The following is an 18320-nucleotide window of genomic DNA, read 5'->3' on the forward strand; positions in this document are numbered from 1 at the left end:
ACCAAAGGAGACTACAGTGCTGACATCAACTGTACCAGAAGCCACCACTTCTCCACTGCAGACCACAGAGCTCCCATCCAGTACTGAGGCTCTATCCACTTCACCAATGGAGACTCCAGTGCTGACATCAACTGCACCAGAAGCCACCACTTCTCCACTGCAGACCACAGAGCTCCCATCCAGTACTGAGGATCTATCCACTTCACCAATGGAGACTACGGTGCTGACACCAACTGTATCAGAAGCCACCACTTCTCCACTGCAGACCACAGAGCTCCCATCAAGCACTGAGGCTCTATCCACTTCACCAATGGAGACTACAGTGCTGACATCAACTGCACCAGAAGCCACCACTTCTCCACTGCAGACCACAGAGCTCCCATCCAGTACTGCGGCTCTATCCCCTTCACCAATGGAGACTACAGTGCTGACATCAACTGCAGCAGAAGCCACCACTTCTCCACTGCAGACCACAGAGCTCCCATCCAGTACTGAGGCTCTATCCACTTCACCAATGGAGACTACAGTGCTGACATCAACTGCAGCAGAAGCCACCACTTCTCCACTGCAGACCACAGAGCTCCCATCCAGTACTGCGGCTCTATCCCCTTCACCAATGGAGACTACCGGGCTGACATCAACTGCAGCAGAAGCCACCACTTCTCCACTGCAGACCACGGAGCTCCCATCCAGTACTGCGGCTCTATCCACTTCACCAATGGAGACTACAGTGCTGACATCAACTGCAGCTGAAGCCACCACTTCTCCACTGCAGACCACAGAGCTCCCATCCAGTACTGCGGCTCTATCCACTTCACCAATGGAGACTACAGTGCTGACATCAACTGCAGCTGAAGCCACCACTTCTCCACTGCAGACAACAGAGTTCCCATCCAGTACTGAGGCTCTCACGACTTCACCAATGGAGACTACAGTGCTGACATCAACTGCACCAGAAGCCACCACTTCTCCACTGCAGACCACAGAGCTCCCATCAAGCACTGAGGCTCCTGCGACTTCACCAAAGGAGACTACAGTGCTGACATCAACTGTACCAGAAGCCACCACTTCTCCACTGCAGACCACAGAGCTCCCATCAAGCACTGAGGCTCTATCCACTTCACCAATGGAGACTACAGTGCTGACATCAACTGCAGCTGAAGCCACCACTTCTCCACTGCAGACCACCGAGCTCCCATCAACTACCGAGTTTCTTTCCATTTCACCTATGGAGACTACAGTGCTGACATCAACTGCACCAGAAGCCACCACTTCTCCACTGCAGACCACAGAGCTCCCATCAAGCACTGAGGCTCTATCCACTTCACCAATGGAGACTACAGTGCTGACATCAACTGCACCAGAAGCCACCACTTCTCCACTGCAGACCACAGAGCTCCCATCAACTACCGAGTTTCTTTCCATTTCACCTATGGAGACTACAGTGCTGACATCAACTGCACCAGAAGCCACCACTTCTCCACTGCAGACCACAGAGCTCCCATCAAGTACTGAAGCTCTATCCATTTCACCTATGGAGACTACAGTGCTGACATCAACTGCACCAGAAGCCACCACTTCTCCACTGCAGACCACAGAGCTCCCATCCAGTACTGAAGCTCTATCCACTTCACCAATGGAGACTACAGTGCTGACATCAACCTTACCAGAAGCCACCACTTCTCCACTGCAGACCACAGAGCTCCCATCCAGTACTGAGGCTCTATCCACTTCACCAAAGGAGACTACCGGGCTGACATCAACTGTACCAGAAGCCACCACTTCTCCACTGCAGACCACAGAGCTCTCATCAAGTGCAAAATCTTTATCCATTTCTCCAGTAGAAACTACAGAGGTAACATCAACTGTACATGTTGCCTCCACTATTCCCATAGTGCCTGTGGAGGTCACGTCTAGTGGAGAACATACATCCACTTCTGCAATGGGGACTACTGAGTTAGCATCATGGTCCATAGCTCTTTCTACTTCCCATGGAGTGTCTGCTGGATTTACATCAGAGACAGCCACCACTTTAGAGACAGAGAAAGGTATGTTCCTTTATTTCCTAAGGGCTCATCCACACGCATCTTTCCCCAAATTTTCTAGGCGCAGGTCTGTGGTTTATAACGCTGTATTTGAATGTTAAAAACAAAACAAAACAACCCTGACTCTTTCAGGACAAAAACTTGCTGTTTAATGTTGAATTGCAATAAATCTGCCAATTTAGTGATAAAGTGTCAGCTTCTGCAGAGGAAACCGCTGTGGCGGGCAAAAAAGGACTCAGCCTTCCCACTTTTTAAAAAGTTAAGAGTTCTGTACTTACAAACTCTCCTAAGGTCAGATTCATGTCATTTTCCATATAGAATTCAGAAAAAGTTGCACAGGCAGTAAAACTTAGTTTAGTTACAGTGGTAAATTTTTCCTATATTATTGGTTTAGTAACTCAAGAGAGGCTTGAAAGAACAATGTGGTCTGAGCTGCAGCAACTAGCTCAGACCTCCTCACATGTTGAGCTTCTCAGGCACTGTGCTTTAAACCACTGTGCCGCTTGGACTTGCTGATCAGAAGGTTGGCGGTTCGAATCCCCGCGACGGGGTGAGCTCCCATTGCTCTGTCCCAGCTCCTGCCCACCTAGCAGTTCGAAAGCACACAGTGCAAGTATATAAATAGGTACCACTGCGGCAGGAAGGTAAACGGCATTTCCATGTACTGCTCTGGTTTTGCCATAAGCGACTTAGTCATGCTGGCCACATGACCCGGAAAAACTGTGGACAAACGCCAGCTCCCTCGGCCAGTAAAGCGAGATGAGTGCCGCAACCCCAGAGTCGTTCGCAACTGGACTTAATTGTCAGGGGTCCCTGTACCTTTAAGCCTGTCAGGACAGCTTACTCTATGGTCTTAACCCTCTCATGCAAAGGGCGAACCTCAGCCTAGAAACACGGCACAAAAGGAAACCTGGGTGATCCCTTCCTTTATATACAGGATGCTTTGCAAGGAACAGGTATGGGGTCACCTGGCCCAGGCACTCCCTGTCTGACACAAACAGGAAGCAGTGGAGGATGGGGAGACCTGGAGGATGGGTTGATGTCCTGAGTCCTGTGGAGAGATCTTGGAAGGTTTGGTCAGAGTGGGTGGAGGAACAGGATGAGGATGTAGAACTCTCAGAACTGGATCCCAAGGAGGTGCTCAGTGGATTGGGCGGCATTGGCCTTGGGGCCGGCCCGAGAGAAGCCAACCCCAGTGGATCCTGAGACCCCAAGTGTTGCATCGCAGCAGTCTGATGTGACCCCAGCACTGTCAGAAAGGAGTCATTTGGATTTGAGTATTCTCAACAGGTACAAATATTATAATGTTTGTTATTAACATAAGAAGGAGGTGACACATTTACCGTATTTTTCGCTCTGTAAGACGCACCAGACCACAAGACGCACCTAGTTTTTGGAGGAGGAAAACAAGAAAAAAAATATTCTGAATCTCAGAAGCCAGAACAACAAGAAGGATCGGTGCGCAGCGAAAGCAGCGATCCCTCTTGCTGTTCTGGCTTCTGGGATAGCTGCGCAGCCTGCATTCACTCCATAAGACGCACACACATTTCCACTTACTTTTTAGGAGGGAAAAAGTGAGTCTTACAGAGCAAAAAAGACGGTATTTTCTATCCCACGTAAAGACTTTTCGACAGTCTGCTGTTGTTGGGGGTTCCCCCAGACCTCCTCTCAGTGGTCCTGCCTGAGGATCAGGACACCAACCATGCAAGTGTCTGACTTCTCCACTTGTTGAATGGGAGGCCCTATGGGGCCAGTGGCGTAGCGAGGGTTGCCCAGGGCCGCGTGGAGCAGGGTGGCAAACAAACAGTTGGAGTACGCTTTCACATTCAACTGCATGTGTCACCCAGGAGATCGCAGCTGCAGAGATAAGAAAATAGGAGCCGTTCCATGGTCTGGAGAGGTCACTTCTGGGTTCCCATGGAGAAGCCCAGTGACGGAAGCATGTAGCTGTATTGAGGCAGCACCGGGTGTTGAAATTTTGTGCCCCTTACAATTTTGTGCCCAGGGCAACCGCTTCTGGGTCCCCCCTATGCCACACCACGGCACAGGGACTGTCAGTTGTTGGCACAACATCTTAGCTTCTCCTTTGCCACATATCTCGGACTCTGTTGCATTTCTTGACCCACATGCCGTATGCATCATAGCAACCGATGCACTGGCTGTCTGATGGAAACCGAGCTGAGAGTCTGTGTCTGAAAGTGGGAGCGGGGACACGTCAGCAAAGATCTCTGGCCGGCAGTAATGGAAATCTGTCCCCTTCCAGCCACCAAACACAACGAATCTGTGATCCAGCCTGTTACTGAAAAGCCAATCCTGCAACCGGGAGGTGTTAAGAATGCCACAACGCCACAGGCAACTACGCCCCGTGTCGGAACAACAAGTGAGTATTAACTATTGCTGATACTGTTCAGGATAATTCACTTTCTGACCCACCCTTCGCTACAATGTCCCTGGCAGGTCTTGCTCTCATTTTGAAAAGATGTCTATCCATATTCTGCAAATAGATAGATGATAGATAGATAGATAGATAGATAGATAGATAGATAGATACTCTACTACACTGAAATGTTTCTTGAATTGTCCTTGAATCTTCCTGCCACACTTGCCATCCTCTCCTTTCAATTCTGGATCCACGCATCCTTTTCTAGTCCCTCCCCCTTTTCGGGGTGAGCAGAGTGGATCCAGAGCAGGGGTGGCTCAGAGATGGATGCAGCTGCCGAGCTGCTCAACTGCCTCATTCCTTTAGTCAGAATGACTGAATCTGTATCCGCCGCCCATGTCCTGGTCCACATTTCACGGTCCCGCTCCTGTTACCATTTGCCAATCACCATGGGACTTTTTTTGAGTGGTGGGGTGGCTTTTTGAATAAGCCTGTGTGTGAATTTGTTTTATGTGTGGGGATCTGTAAGGCTGTATTCCGATGGCATGAGTATCACGGCGACCGGTAGTTTCTTCGTCTGCCTTCACAACCGTTGTAACATGCCCCTTGTTATCTTTCGCCTATTCTGCTGTTGAGGACTTCTTGGATCTTCTTTGTCTAGCCACTTCCCTTTGACCTTACTGCCTTGGGTGACCCTGCTGGGAGTACGAGATTCCCGACAGCTTCGCTCACAAGGGTCATAGGAACATGCAAGCCCACTCACCAGGACGAGGAGATGATCCTTTGAGAACCAGTGCTCTAAGCATGCATCACATAAGCTCTCTTTTGATTTCATTGATATGAACCCTTTCTGGGGACTTTCTGGGCAGGCAAGGGAGGAGGATTATCTCATCTCCCCATCACATCTTCTCATGGTAACCCCCGGCTCTCTATTTCCTCCATAGGCTCTTCCGCAAAACCTCCGCTGCCTCCACTTATACCCGCAACAGCCCGCACAACCATCAAAATCACCCCGGTAGTGACAACCCCCAGACAGCCGCCAGTAATTTCCTCCACGGCATCCCAGTTGACAAGTAAGAAAATTTCACAGTGATGGTTTTGTTTTTAATTATTTAAAAATGATTTTTAAAAGGAGGGGGAGCTGGAAGCATATTAATAATGATTTTATTATTTAGACCCCACCCATCTGGCTGGGTTTCCCCAGCCACTCTGGGCGGCTTCCAGCAGATACAAAAACATTAAACATTAAAAAACATTTTAAAAACTTCCCAATACCAGGCTGCCTTTAGTTGTCTTCTAAAGATTGTATAGTTACTTATCTCCTTGGTGTTTGATGGGAAGGGGTTCCACAGGGCCTGCCACTGGGGAACTCCCACCTGAAACCTGCCGGCATTGGCCAATTGGCCGGCAGCTGGGAGATCCTTCCCCAGCCAGCCAACAGATCACTGGAGCCCCGTGACCACGCCACCTTTGAAGGCGGGCAAACTTATGACATTCATTTCAAATATTGTATTCTGGGTATTGCTTTATTTCATTTCCCCCTTTTAACCACCCTGGGTGCCCTTTGCTAAGAAAGAATGGGGTAGAAGTTTACCGAATACAGACGTTCATTTATTCCCCCCCTCTGTTCCAGCCACTCTGCCAACGCCAGCCCAAACAACAACCCCAATTCCAGCGGTTGAACAATTCACCCTCAATTTCACCATCACCAACCTCAAGTACAGGGAAGAGATGGGAACTCACAATTCCAAAATATTCAATGCAACAGAGAGTGATCTCACCCATCTGGTAAGCCTGACTCCATGGCAGTTAGCAAGGGATGTGTGGACACTTTCTGTAGGGTGGAATATGCTCAATGTCTCTTTCCTTCCTCAGCTTGATGGAATTCTCCTCAACAGCAGCATTGGCCCGGCATATCTGAGGTGCAAAGTGACTCAACTCAGGTAAGCCTTCCCCAAAGGTGGGAACATACCTGCTCTGCTGGCAACCCAGGCAAACAAGGTTGGCATCTTCCGTCCTCCCTTGTCCATATCTGTGGTCAATCCTGAATGCTGATTTCCCTCTCCTCCCAGACCGGTGAGAGACGGGGATGAAACCGGAATGGACGCCGTCTGCACTTACCGCAATGACTCCACCACGCCCGCCTTTGACCGAGTGAAGGTGTACCACGAGATCGTCAACCAGACCAACAGTTTCACCGAGATGGGGCAATACTATCTGGAAAGATACAGCCTCTACGTCAACGGTAGCTGAGTGGTTTTTAAGCTTTGGATGTGCATCAATTATCTGGATTTGTGTGGATGTGTGTGTGTGTCCATGAATGTTACTAGAAGCAACACAGCGGTTTCTCCAGCCCAGCCTTCTCCAGAAGCCAAATTTCCAGGACTGAATGCTGCGGACTTTGATCAATATGATATTGTGTGTTTTGTTGGATAGAACAGGGCTAATCATGATATGACTATGGAGGTTTTCACCAGATGTTGTGTGAGGGTCTGAGGCTCCCTTGGCAGTGAGATGATTTTCTCACAGAGGTGAAGGATGTTCATTCCTGTGTACAGATGGTGCACTGTCCAAAATAGTGAGGAATCCCAACCAGTTACTATTATATTTGAAAAGCCTGTTTATGGTATTACGTTATGCAATTTCCTGAATAAATGTCTCGTCCATTTCCATAGGTTATCATGAAACCCCTCCTGTAACAAGTAAGTAGAACGCCATTTAAATTCTAACACATCAAGCCACCCTCTGACATTCAGAGGAGCAGATGTTGACAATGCATGAGTGGAAGAGTACCAAACTGAAGATTCTTTGAGTCAAGTGATTCGTTTGTTAGATTTATCAGTCTTACCATGTGATCAACACTTAGTTGACATACAAAATATTTCAATCTGTTAAAAAGGGGATATATAATTTGAGAATATGAAGTTTCATGGCCTTTGTTTTAATTCTTGCATTCTGAAAATTGCTTTATTTGGTTTTCTTTTCTCAGTTCTCAATCACACCATTCCATCGACTTTTGTTGAAATTAAAAGAATTTAAATCTCTTAAAGAGGAAATATATATCATGAGACCTGGGAGTTTGATGACTTGCATTTTAATTATTGTATTCTGGGAATTCCTTCATTTGATTTCCCCTTGTTTTAACTATTCTGCTTCCCCCTTGGGAAGGGTGGAATGGAAATTCATAAAATACCTATGTCTGTTCCAGCCACTCTGCCAACGCCAGCCCAAACAACAACCCCAATTCCAGCAGTTGAACAATTCACCCTCAATTTCACCATCACCAACCTCAAGTACAGGGAAGAGATGGGAACTCACAATTCCAAAATATTCAATGCAACAGAGAGTGATCTCACCCATCTGGTAAGCCTGACTCCATGGCAGTTAGCAAGGGATGTGTGGACACTTTCTGTAGGGTGGAATATGCTCAATGTCTCTTTCCTTCCTCAGCTTGATGGAATTCTCCTCAACAGCAGCATTGGCCCGGCATATCTGAGGTGCAAAGTGACTCAACTCAGGTAAGCCTTCCCCAAAGGTGGGAACATATCGGCTCTGCTGGCAACCCAGGCAAACAAGGTTGGCATCTTCTGTCCTCCCTTGTCCATATCTGTGGTCAATCCTGAATGCTGATTTCCCTCTCCTCCCAGACCGGTGAGAGACGGGGATGAAACCGGAATGGACGCCGTCTGCACTTACCGCAACGACTCCACCACGCCCGCCTTTGACCGAGTGAAGGTGTACCACGAGATCGTCAACCAGACCAACAGTTTCACCGAGATGGGGCAATACTATCTGGAAAGATACAGCCTCTACGTCAACGGTAGCTGAGTGGTTTTTAAGCTTTGGATGTGCATCAATTATCTGGATATATGTTTGATGTGTGTGTATCCATGAATGTTAATAAAAGCAACACAGCAGTATCCCCAGCCCAGCATTCTCCAGAAGCCAAATTTCTAGGACCGAATGCTGTGGACTTGGATGAATATGATTTTGTGTGTTGTTTGGGTAGAACGGGGCTAATCTGTCAGCATCGCCCTTGAGCCAGTGTACCAACTGGACTCATGCACTTCAGTCCTGACTGGGCTAGGCGAGCTGGGTAGCACTTCCAGAGACCACCTTCTTCACAGGAACAGGTCAAAGTGCTGTGGACTCACAGCTTAGAGTTGTGAGCACCGGATTCACTTCCACAATATAGTCGTCGCACAGCAGAGTATAGCAGAGTCTGGCAGTGTATAAACGACTCGGAGAGCAGCTCTGTAGAATATCTTCTTTTATTCTATAACTACAACTATAATACAAAACTATATACAGAGCTAAATGGGTCTAAGCATAAATGAATGCTGCACTGAGTGTCTGCAGCTGCTCTTAGCAGCAACCTTATCTCTACACACAATCTCTAACACTCAGTCTCTCTCTCTCCCCGACACACTGACTGACTGAGACTTTGATGTGGTGCTGGAGCTGAACAAATAGAAAGCAGAACACTGCTCCTCCTCTCTGGAGAATCAGCAGACTCGTCAGGAGATTCTTGGATATGGGAGGGGTGAAATCTCCTCATAATCATGATGCAGAGATATGACTATGGAGGTTTTCACCAGATGTTGTGTGAGGGTCTGAGGCTCCCTTGGCAGTGAGATGATTTTCTCATAGAGGTGAAGGATGTTCATTCCTGTGTGGTGACGGTGCACCGTCCAAAATAGTGAGGAATCCCAACCAGTTACTATTATATTTCAAAAGCCTGTTTGTTGTATTACATTATGCAATTTCCTGAATTAACGTCTCTTGCATTTCCATAGGTTATCATGAAACCCCTCCTGAAATGAGTAAGTAGAACCAAATTTAAATTCTGAAAACAACACCCCAATCTGACAAAAACAGGGAAAAGAGTGATGGGATGAGGGGGGGTGTGATTTGGAAAATGCACCAGGGGAAGGATAGCAACATGAGCACTCTTTGGTTTGTTTGTTTGTTTGTTTGTTTGTTTGTTTGTTTAGATTTCCAAATCTTGCCATCATGTGATCGACTTCTGGTTGACATTCAAAATATTTGAATGTGTTAAGATAGTTTGAGAATATGGAGTTTCATGATCTTTGTTTTAATTCTTGCATTCTGAATATTGCTTTGTTTCGTTTTCTTTTCCTCAATTTTCAGTCACAAAGTTCCATCAACTTCTTGTTGAAATTAAAAGTATTTCAATCTCTTAAGGAGGAAACATATATTGTTGGAGTCCTGGGAGTTCGATGTCTTGCATTTTAATTATTGTATTCTGGGAATTCCTTCATTTGATTTCCTCTTCTTTTAACTATTCTGCTTTCCCCTTGGGAAGGGTGGAATGGAAATTTATGAAATACCTATGTCTCTTCTAGCCACTCTGCCCACACCTGCCCAAACAACAACCCCAATTCCAGCGGTTGAACAATTCACCGTCAATTTCACCGTCACCAACCTCAAGTACAGGGAAGAGATGGGACAACCCAATTCCACAGTGTTCAACACAACGGGAAGAGCACTCATTGCAGTGGTAAGTCTGATAGCGACTGCTTGTGAGAACAGCTTGTGAGGAGGGGAAGACCAGGCTCTTGTTTTGACATCGTGTCTCATTCCTCTCTCAGCTTGGCAGATTCCTCAGCAACAGCAGCATTGGCCCTGCCTATCTGGGGTGCAGAGTGACTCAGCTCAGGTACGTCTTCCTCCAATGGGAGAACATTTCTGTGCTGCTCATGCCACACCTTGCAAGGGGGACTCCATCCTTTCTTCCCTTGTGGACCATTCTGCATCCTGAATGATTTCCCTCTCTCTTTGTCCTCCCAGGCCAGTGAAGAACGGGGATGAAACTGGAATGGACGCCGTCTGCACTTACCGCAATGACTCCACCAGCCCCGCCTTTGACCGAGTGAAGGTGTATCATGAGATCGTCAACCAGACGGACAACTTCAGCAAGATGAGGCCCTATGAGGTGGAAAGATACAGCCTCTACGTCAATGGTAAACAAGTTGTGGAGCCCTTGATGTGCATAGATTGTCTCTCTGTGTGTGTTTTGTGCAGTACCCCCAAGCCCAGCCTTCATCTGAGTCAATGTTTGCAGAGATATTCAGACCCTTTCTTGCAAACTAAATGCTGGGGTATTTTCAAGTAATTTTGTTCCTGCTTGAGTTGCTGTGAGAATCTGGGTGCAGGGATGACGCTATGAGGTTTTTGTCCTCTGCCCAGGAGGCCTCCCCATGTATGAAAGTGTCCAAAGCTGATTGAGGTGATTGTCATGTGATGGACATGATTGTGTCATAATATGTATGAGATGCTTCTCACTGCCTCTGCTTAGTGCATCTTCCGAACACAGGAGGACATAACAATTCTCCTGCCCAGGAAAAGACCTCCATATTTTAAACATCATTATATTGAGAGCTTCTCAAATGACCATCTCTTACTTTTCTGTAGGTTATCATGAAGACCCTCCTGAAACAAGTAAGTAGAACCACATTGAAATTGTAACACAACACACTCCCAGTGTATCTTGTCCTTTTCTAGGTTACAATGGAGCCCCTCTTGAAGCAAGTAAGTACCACCTAAGTATTTTTAAGTAGAGTCTCTTACAACATAGTCAGGGATGAGACTCATGATATTAAAAACTTTGGTAATACACCAGTGAACCGCGTGTCAATATGAGCACCCTTTAATGGATAGGGTATAATAATTGTATAATGCTATAAATCTCTTGACCCTAGTACATATCTTTCCCCTCCTGTTCCAGCCACTCTGCCAATGCCAACACAAACGCCAACCCCAACCCCAACACTTGAACACTTCACCCTCAACTGTACCATAACCAACCTCAGATACAAGCCAGAAATGGGAACTCCCAACTCAAAGGCCTTCAACGCTACAGAGAAAGTGCTCACCATGCTGGTGAGTCTGATTCTGAGCCACTTTTGAGAATGGCATGCAATGAGGTGTGAGCGAGCCTGTTGATTTCACCAATTCAATGTTTCCTTCCTTCTTAAGTTTGGAAGAATTCTCCGCAACAGCAGCATTGGCCCGGCGTACCTGGGATGCGAAGTGACTCAGCTCAGGTAAGCCTTCCTCAAGTGCGGAAACATATATCCTCTGGACATTACTCACTCGGGCAACAGTGACTTCATCCCTCCTCTGTTGTCCACCATTTTGGTCTGTCCTGAAATTCTTTCTCTCTCCTTCCAGACCGGTGAGCAATGGGGAGGAAACCGGAATGGATGCCATCTGCACTTACCGCAATGACTCCACCACGCCCACCTTTGACCGGGTGAAGGTGTACCATGAGATCGTCAACCAGACCAGCGGCTTCACCAAGATGGTTCCCTACAGCATGGAAAGATACAGCCTCTACGTCAACGGTAGCCAAGAGATTCTTAGTCACTTCATGTGCATAGATTAACTGTCTGTGGTTTGTGTAATGGAATAGAATAGACTGTCCTCTGAGCTCAGTTTCTTGTTGTGTCCATGATTTCCTGAGAGATGAGGCTCCTCAATCCCAAACTGAGGATGTCATGTTTCATAGGCAGAAGGAAATTTGGAAGTGGGGCATGGAGAGGGGGGAGCCCACAATGAAGAGGATTATACTCAGTGGAAGTCTGAATTGAACCTTTTTCAAGTGTCTACAACTGAAATACCACTGTCTTGGTCCAATCACAAACCAGCCTGTCTTCCTTTGTCCTAGGTTATCATGAGGTCCCAGCTGAATCAAGTAAGTTTACTTTTAAAAATCCTACATCTTAAGGCCCTTCATGGCCCTTTCACCAAACTCAAGGGAAGGAGTTATAGGAAGGCAATAGTGTTGGCCGTTTGTCAATTGAAGAGCATCTATGTGAACACAAATAAATTGATTGGTTGTTATTTTGATCAGTCACACCAAGCAGTGAGCCGCTAGCCTCTGCCTGATCCATTTATTTCATTTCCTGTGGTAGCCCCTCCACCAGCCCTGACACCAACCCCAGCCCTGGCAGTTGAACCCTTCACCGTCAACTGGACAGTAACCAACCTCAGGTATAACCCAGAAATGGGGACGCCCAATTCAAAGGCCTTCAACGCTACAGAGAAAGCTCTCACCACGCTGGTAAGTCCAATTCCTGCCCACTTGTGAGAATGGCTTCCCATGATCCTATCGGTTTGATGTACTCAATGCCTCCTTCATTTTTCAGCTGGGAAGAATTCTCCGCAACAGCAGCATTGGCCCAGCGTACGTGGGATGCAAAGTGACTCAGCTCAGGTCAGCCATCCTCAAACACGGGAACCTTTTAGCTCTGATCATCCCTTGAACAGACACGAATGATCCTGTCTCGCCCAACCGTTCCAACTGCTCATAATTCTACTCAACCTCTCTCTCTTTCCTCCCAGACCGTTGAGAGACGGGGATGAAACCGGAATGGACGCCGTCTGCACTTACCGCAACGACTCCACCACGCCCACCTTTGACCGGGTGAAGGTGTACCACGAGATCGTCAACCAGACCAGTGGTTTCACCAAGATGGTTCCCTACACCATGGAAAGATACAGCCTCTATGTCAATGGTAACCAGGTGTTTCCTAATCATCTCGTGTGCATGCCTTATTTCTGTTTGTGTCATAGTACAGAAATAGACCCTCCTCCTCCTCCTCCTTTTTTTGTTGTGTCCATTATTTCCTGAGAGATGAGGCCACTCACTCCAGAATTGAGAGCTCTCTAAACGGGGATTTCATGTTTCATAGGCAGAAGGAACTTTGGGAGTGGGGAATGGAGAGGGGGGAGCCTCCCCTGAGGAGGATTACACTCAGTGGAAGTCTGGATTGGACCCTTTTCAAGTGTCTACAACTGAAACACCGCTGTCTTGGTCCAGTCATAAACCAGCATGTCTTTCTTTGTCCTAGGTTACAGAGAAGTTCCTGTTGCATCAAGTAAGTACCATATCATTATCCATAAATTGTGCTCATGACAAACTCAAGGGAACGACTAAAATGAGGGTGTCAGCAATGGCCATGCCTCAGTGGAAGAGCATAAATTTTAACACACTTTTGTTGATTGCTTTACTGTGTCTCACAATCCCATCACACAATGTACCTCCTATGCTTCCACTTGCAGCCACTCTGCCAACGCCAACACAAACCCCAACCCCAGTCCCAACACTTGAACGCTTCACCCTCAACTGTACCGTAACCAACCTCAGATACAAGCCAGAAATGGGAACTCCCAACTCAAAGGCCTTCAACGCTACAGAGAAAGCGCTCACCATGCTGGTAAGTCTGATCCCCATCTGCTTGTGAGACTGGACTGGGATTTGTCGTCGGTGATCCTGATGATTTCACCAATTCAATGTTTCCTTCCTTCTTCAGTTTGGAAGAATTCTTCGGAAGAGCAGCATTGGCCCGGCGTACCTGGGATGCGAAGTGACTCAGCTCAGGTAAGCCTTCCTCAAATGCGGAGACATATATCCTCTGGTCCTTTCTCACTCTGGCAATAGTGACTTCCTCCCTCCTCTCTTTTCCACCTTTGTGGTCAGTCCTGCATCCCAAATTCTCTCTTTCTTTTCCCAGACCGGTGAGAGACGGGGCTGAAACCGGAATGGACGCCGTCTGCACTTACCGCAACGACTCCACCGCGCCCACCTTTGACCGGGTGAAGGTGTACCATGAGATCCTCAACCAGACCAGCGGTTTCACCAAGATGGTTCCCTACAGCATGGAAAGATACAGCCTCTACGTCAACGGTAACCAAGTGTTTCTTAAGGATTTAATGTACATCCCTTATCTTTGTGTGGTTTGTGTTGTAGTTACAGTGCAGGTGTCCTGAGGGTCCCGTCTCCTCATCAGGTCTAATGTTTTCAGAGAGATGAGGGCTCCATCTCCTGAATGACATGCTTTCAAATGGGGGATTTCAAACTCTATGAGTTGAAGGAAGGTGAACTGGCAGCAGAGATAGATTGTGGAAGAGGCCATCAACAACTGAGAAGGATGCCTCCTTCCTGGTGCTGCCCCTATTACTGCACCACGTAGCCCATGTTCAAGAAGCTTTCCCAATCCCCACAGAGCTGGTTGAGAGGGAGACAGATTGGAGACCCACCAACCCCGCTCTGAGCAGTACACCACGCAAGGGAATTCTGGATGCAACCAGTTACCGCATTTTTGGCTCTATAAGACGCACCTAGTTTTTGGAGGAGGAAAACAAGAAAAAAATAATCTTGAATCTCAGAAGCCAGAACAGCAAGAGGGATCGCTGCACAGCGAAAGCAGCAATCCCTCTTGCTGTTCTGGCTTCTGGGATAGATGAGCAGCCTGCATTCGCTCCATAACATGTACACACATTTCCCCTTACTTTTTAGGAGGGAAAAAGTGGGTCTTATAGAGCAAAAAATGTGGTATTTTTTTGCCGGGAATCTCCATCTGAAACACCACTGTTTTGCCTCATTTATAAACCTGTGTTTCTTCTTTTTCCTCAGGTTATCATGAAGTCCCAGTTGAACCAAGTAAGTCTGCTTTAAAAGTTCCAAGTTCTAAAAACTCTTCATGGCCCTTTCACCAAACTCAAGGAAAGGAGTTATAGGAAGGCAATAGTGTTGGCCAAACACATTTAAATTGATTGGTTGTTATTTTGGTCAGTCACACCATGCGGTGAGCCACTAGCTTCTGCCTGATCCATTTATTTCATTTCCTGTGGTAGCCCCTCCATCAGCCCTGACATCAACCCCAGCCCTGGCAGTTGAACCCTTCACACATTTAAATTGATTGGTTGTTATTTTGCGATGAGCCACTAGCCTCTGCCTGATCCATTTATTTCATTTCCTGTGGTAGCCCCTCCACCAGCCCTGACACCAACCCCAGCCCTGGCAGTTGAACCCTTCACCGTCAACTGGACCGTAACCAACCTCAGGTATAACCCAGAAATGGGGACGCCCAATTCAAAGGCCTTCAACGCTACAGAGAAAGCTCTCACCACGCTGGTAAGTCCAATTCCTGCCCATTGTGAGAATAGATTCCCATGATCCTATCGGTTTGATGTACTCAGTGCCTCCTTCATTTTTCAGCTGGGAAGAATTCTCCGCAACAGCAGCATTGGCCCGTCATATGTGGGATGCAAAGTGACTCAGCTCAGGTCAGCCATCCTCAAACACGGGAACCTTTTAACTCTGATCATCCCTTGAACAGACACGAATGATCCTCTCACCCAACCGTTCCAACTGCTCATAATTCTACTCAACCTCTCTCTCTCTTTCCTCCCAGACCTGTGAGTGATGGGGATGAAACCGGAATGGACGCCGTCTGCACTTACCGCAACGACTCCACCACGCCCGCCTTTGACCGGGTGAAGGTGTACCACGAGATCGTCAACCAGAGCAGCGGTTTCACCAAGATGGCTCCCTACAGCATGGAAAGATACAGCCTCTATGTCAATGGTAAATAGGTGTTTCCTAATCATCTCGTGTGCATGCCTTATGTGGGGTTTGTGTCATAGTACAGAAATAGACAGCTCCGTTTTCTTTTCATGATTTCCTGAGAGATGAGGCCTCTCACTCCAGAACTGAGAGCTCTCTAAACAGCGATTTCATGTTTCATAGGCGGAAAGAGGGGGGAATGGAGAGGGGGGAGCCTCCCCTGAGGAGGATTACACTCAGTGGAAGTCTGGATTGGACCGTTTTCAAGTGTCTACAACTGAAACACCGCTGTCTTGGTCCAGTCATAAACCAGCATGTCTTTCTTTGTCCTAGGTTACAGAGAAGTTCCTGTTGCATCAAGTAAGTACCATATCATTATCCATAAATTGTGCTCATGACAAACTCAAGGGAACGACTAAAATGAGGGTGTCAGCAATGGCCATGCCTCAGTGGAAGAGCATAAATTTTAACACGCTTTTGTTGATTGCTTTGCTGTGTGTCACAATCCCATCACACAATGTACCTCCTATGCTTCCACTTGCAGCCACTCTGCCAACGCCAACGCCAACACAAACCCCAACCCCAGTCCCAACACTTGAACGCTTCACCCTCAACTGTACCGTAACCAACCTCAGATACAAGCCAGAAATGGGAACTCCCAACTCAAAGGCCTTCAACGCTACAGAGAAAGCGCTCACCATGCTGGTAAGTCTGATCCCCATCTGCTTGTGAGACTGGCACGGGATTTGTCGTCGGTGATCCTGATGATTTCACCAATTCAATGTTTCCTTTTTTATTTTTTAAATGATATTTATTAAAGTTTCCAATAAGTACAAGTACAAGTACAAATCTGTTTATTGTGAGGACCATGCCTGTGCACAAAAATCAACACTACAGTAGTTAAAGATTGTTAAAATTCATTACATACTATGCCGACAAAACCTTCTTCCCACGATTAATTATAAATTATTATAATTTATTATTAAGTCTGATTCCCATCTACTTGTGAGACTGGGTTGGGATGTGTCGAGGGTGAGCCTGATGATTTCACCAATTCAATGTTTCCTTCCTTCTTCAGTTTGGAAGAATTCTTCGGAAGAGCAGCATTGGCCCGGCGTACCTGGGATGCGAAGTGACTCAGCTCAGGTAAGCCTTCCTCAAATGCGGAGACATATATCCTCTGGTCCTTTCTCACTCTGGCAAGAGTGACTTCCTCACTCCTCTGCTTTCCACCTTTGTGGTCAGTCCTGCATCCCAAATTCTCTCTTTCTTTTCCCAGACCGGTGAGAGACGGGGCTGAAACCGGAATGGACGCCGTCTGCACTTACCGCAACGACTCCACTTTTGACCGGGTGAAGGTGTACCATGAGATCCTCAACCAGACCAGCGGTTTCACCAAGATGGTTCCCTACAGCATGGAAAGATACAGCCTCTACGTCAACGGTAACCAAGTGTTTCTTAAGGATTTAATGTACATCCCTTATCTTTGTGTGGTTTGTGTCGTAGTTACAGTGCAGGTGTCCTGAGGGTCCCGTCTCCTCACCAGGTCTAATGTTTTCAGAGAGATGAGGGCTCCATCTCCTGAATGACATGCTTTCAAATGGGGGATTTCAAACTCTATGAGTTGAAGGAAGGTGAACTGGCAGCAGAGATAGATTGTGGAAGAGGCCATCAACAACTGAGAAGGATGCCTCCTTCCTGGTGCTGCCCCTATTACTGCACCACGTAGCCCATGTTCAAGAAGCTTTCCCAATCCCCACAGAGCTGGTTGAGAGGGAGACAGATTGGAGACACACCAACCCCGCTCTGAGCAGTACACCACGCAAGGGAATTCTGGATGCAACCAGTTACTGCATTTTTCGCTCTATAAGATGCACCTAGTTTTTGGAGGAGGAAAACAAGAAAAAAATAATCTTGAATCTCAGAAGCCAGAACAGCAAGAGGGATCGCTGCACAGCGAAAGCAGCAATCCCTCTTGCTGTTCTGGCTTCTGGGATAGATGAGCAGCCTGCATTCGCTCCGTAACATGTACACACATTTCCCCTTACTTTTTAGGAGGGAAAAAGTGGGTCTTATAGAGCAAAAAATGCGGTATTTTTTTGCCGGGAATCTCCATCTGTTTTGCCTCATTTATAAACCTGTGTTTCTTCTTTTCCCCCAGGTTATCACGAAGTCCCAGTTGAACCAAGTAAGTTTGCTTTAAAAGTTCCAAGTTCTAAAAACTCTTCATGGCCCTTTCACCAAACTCAAGGAAAGGAGTTACAGGAAGGCAATAGTGTTGGCCAAACACATTTAAATTGATTGGTTGTTATTTTGCGATGAGCCACTAGCCTCTGCCTGATCCATTTATTTCATTTCCTGTGGTAGCCCCTCCACCAGCCCTGACACCAACCCCAGCCCTGGCAGTTGAACCCTTCACCGTCAACTGGACAGTAACCAACCTCAGGTATAACCCAGAAATGGGGACGCCCAATTCAAAGGCCTTCAACGCTACAGAGAAAGCTCTCACCACGCTGGTAAG

At 47.2% G+C, this 18320-nt stretch overlaps 1 protein-coding gene across 1 annotated transcript in view; it reads left to right on the forward strand.

Moving 5' to 3' along the window:
• The first annotated feature begins 1559 nt into the window (after window positions 1-1559).
• Window positions 1560-18320, forward strand: part of MUC16 (mucin 16, cell surface associated) — a 54082-nt gene continuing 37321 nt past the window's right edge. Inside the window, exons 1-36 of the mRNA XM_079961127.1 lie at window positions 1560-2048; window positions 4309-4425; window positions 5370-5498; window positions 6059-6213; window positions 6301-6368; window positions 6498-6670; window positions 7101-7127; window positions 7634-7788; window positions 7876-7943; window positions 8073-8245; window positions 9222-9248; window positions 9792-9946; window positions 10038-10105; window positions 10237-10409; window positions 10861-10887; window positions 11174-11328; window positions 11425-11492; window positions 11620-11792; window positions 12116-12142; window positions 12363-12511; window positions 12597-12664; window positions 12793-12965; window positions 13302-13328; window positions 13513-13667; window positions 13764-13831; window positions 13965-14137; window positions 14867-14893; window positions 15219-15367; window positions 15452-15519; window positions 15648-15820; window positions 16133-16159; window positions 16344-16504; window positions 16878-16945; window positions 17079-17242; window positions 17961-17987; window positions 18167-18315. Of these exons, the coding sequence (XP_079817253.1) occupies window positions 1637-2048; window positions 4309-4425; window positions 5370-5498; window positions 6059-6213; window positions 6301-6368; window positions 6498-6670; window positions 7101-7127; window positions 7634-7788; window positions 7876-7943; window positions 8073-8245; window positions 9222-9248; window positions 9792-9946; window positions 10038-10105; window positions 10237-10409; window positions 10861-10887; window positions 11174-11328; window positions 11425-11492; window positions 11620-11792; window positions 12116-12142; window positions 12363-12511; window positions 12597-12664; window positions 12793-12965; window positions 13302-13328; window positions 13513-13667; window positions 13764-13831; window positions 13965-14137; window positions 14867-14893; window positions 15219-15367; window positions 15452-15519; window positions 15648-15820; window positions 16133-16159; window positions 16344-16504; window positions 16878-16945; window positions 17079-17242; window positions 17961-17987; window positions 18167-18315 (4176 nt within the window). The 5' untranslated portion in view covers window positions 1560-1636. The remainder of the gene's footprint in view (window positions 2049-4308; window positions 4426-5369; window positions 5499-6058; window positions 6214-6300; window positions 6369-6497; window positions 6671-7100; window positions 7128-7633; window positions 7789-7875; window positions 7944-8072; window positions 8246-9221; window positions 9249-9791; window positions 9947-10037; window positions 10106-10236; window positions 10410-10860; window positions 10888-11173; window positions 11329-11424; window positions 11493-11619; window positions 11793-12115; window positions 12143-12362; window positions 12512-12596; window positions 12665-12792; window positions 12966-13301; window positions 13329-13512; window positions 13668-13763; window positions 13832-13964; window positions 14138-14866; window positions 14894-15218; window positions 15368-15451; window positions 15520-15647; window positions 15821-16132; window positions 16160-16343; window positions 16505-16877; window positions 16946-17078; window positions 17243-17960; window positions 17988-18166; window positions 18316-18320) is intronic.

The sequence above is a fragment of the Podarcis cretensis genome, assembly GCF_951804945.1.
Source record: "Podarcis cretensis genome assembly, chromosome: 18".
In the NCBI taxonomy this organism is placed as follows: domain Eukaryota; kingdom Metazoa; phylum Chordata; class Lepidosauria; order Squamata; family Lacertidae; genus Podarcis; species Podarcis cretensis.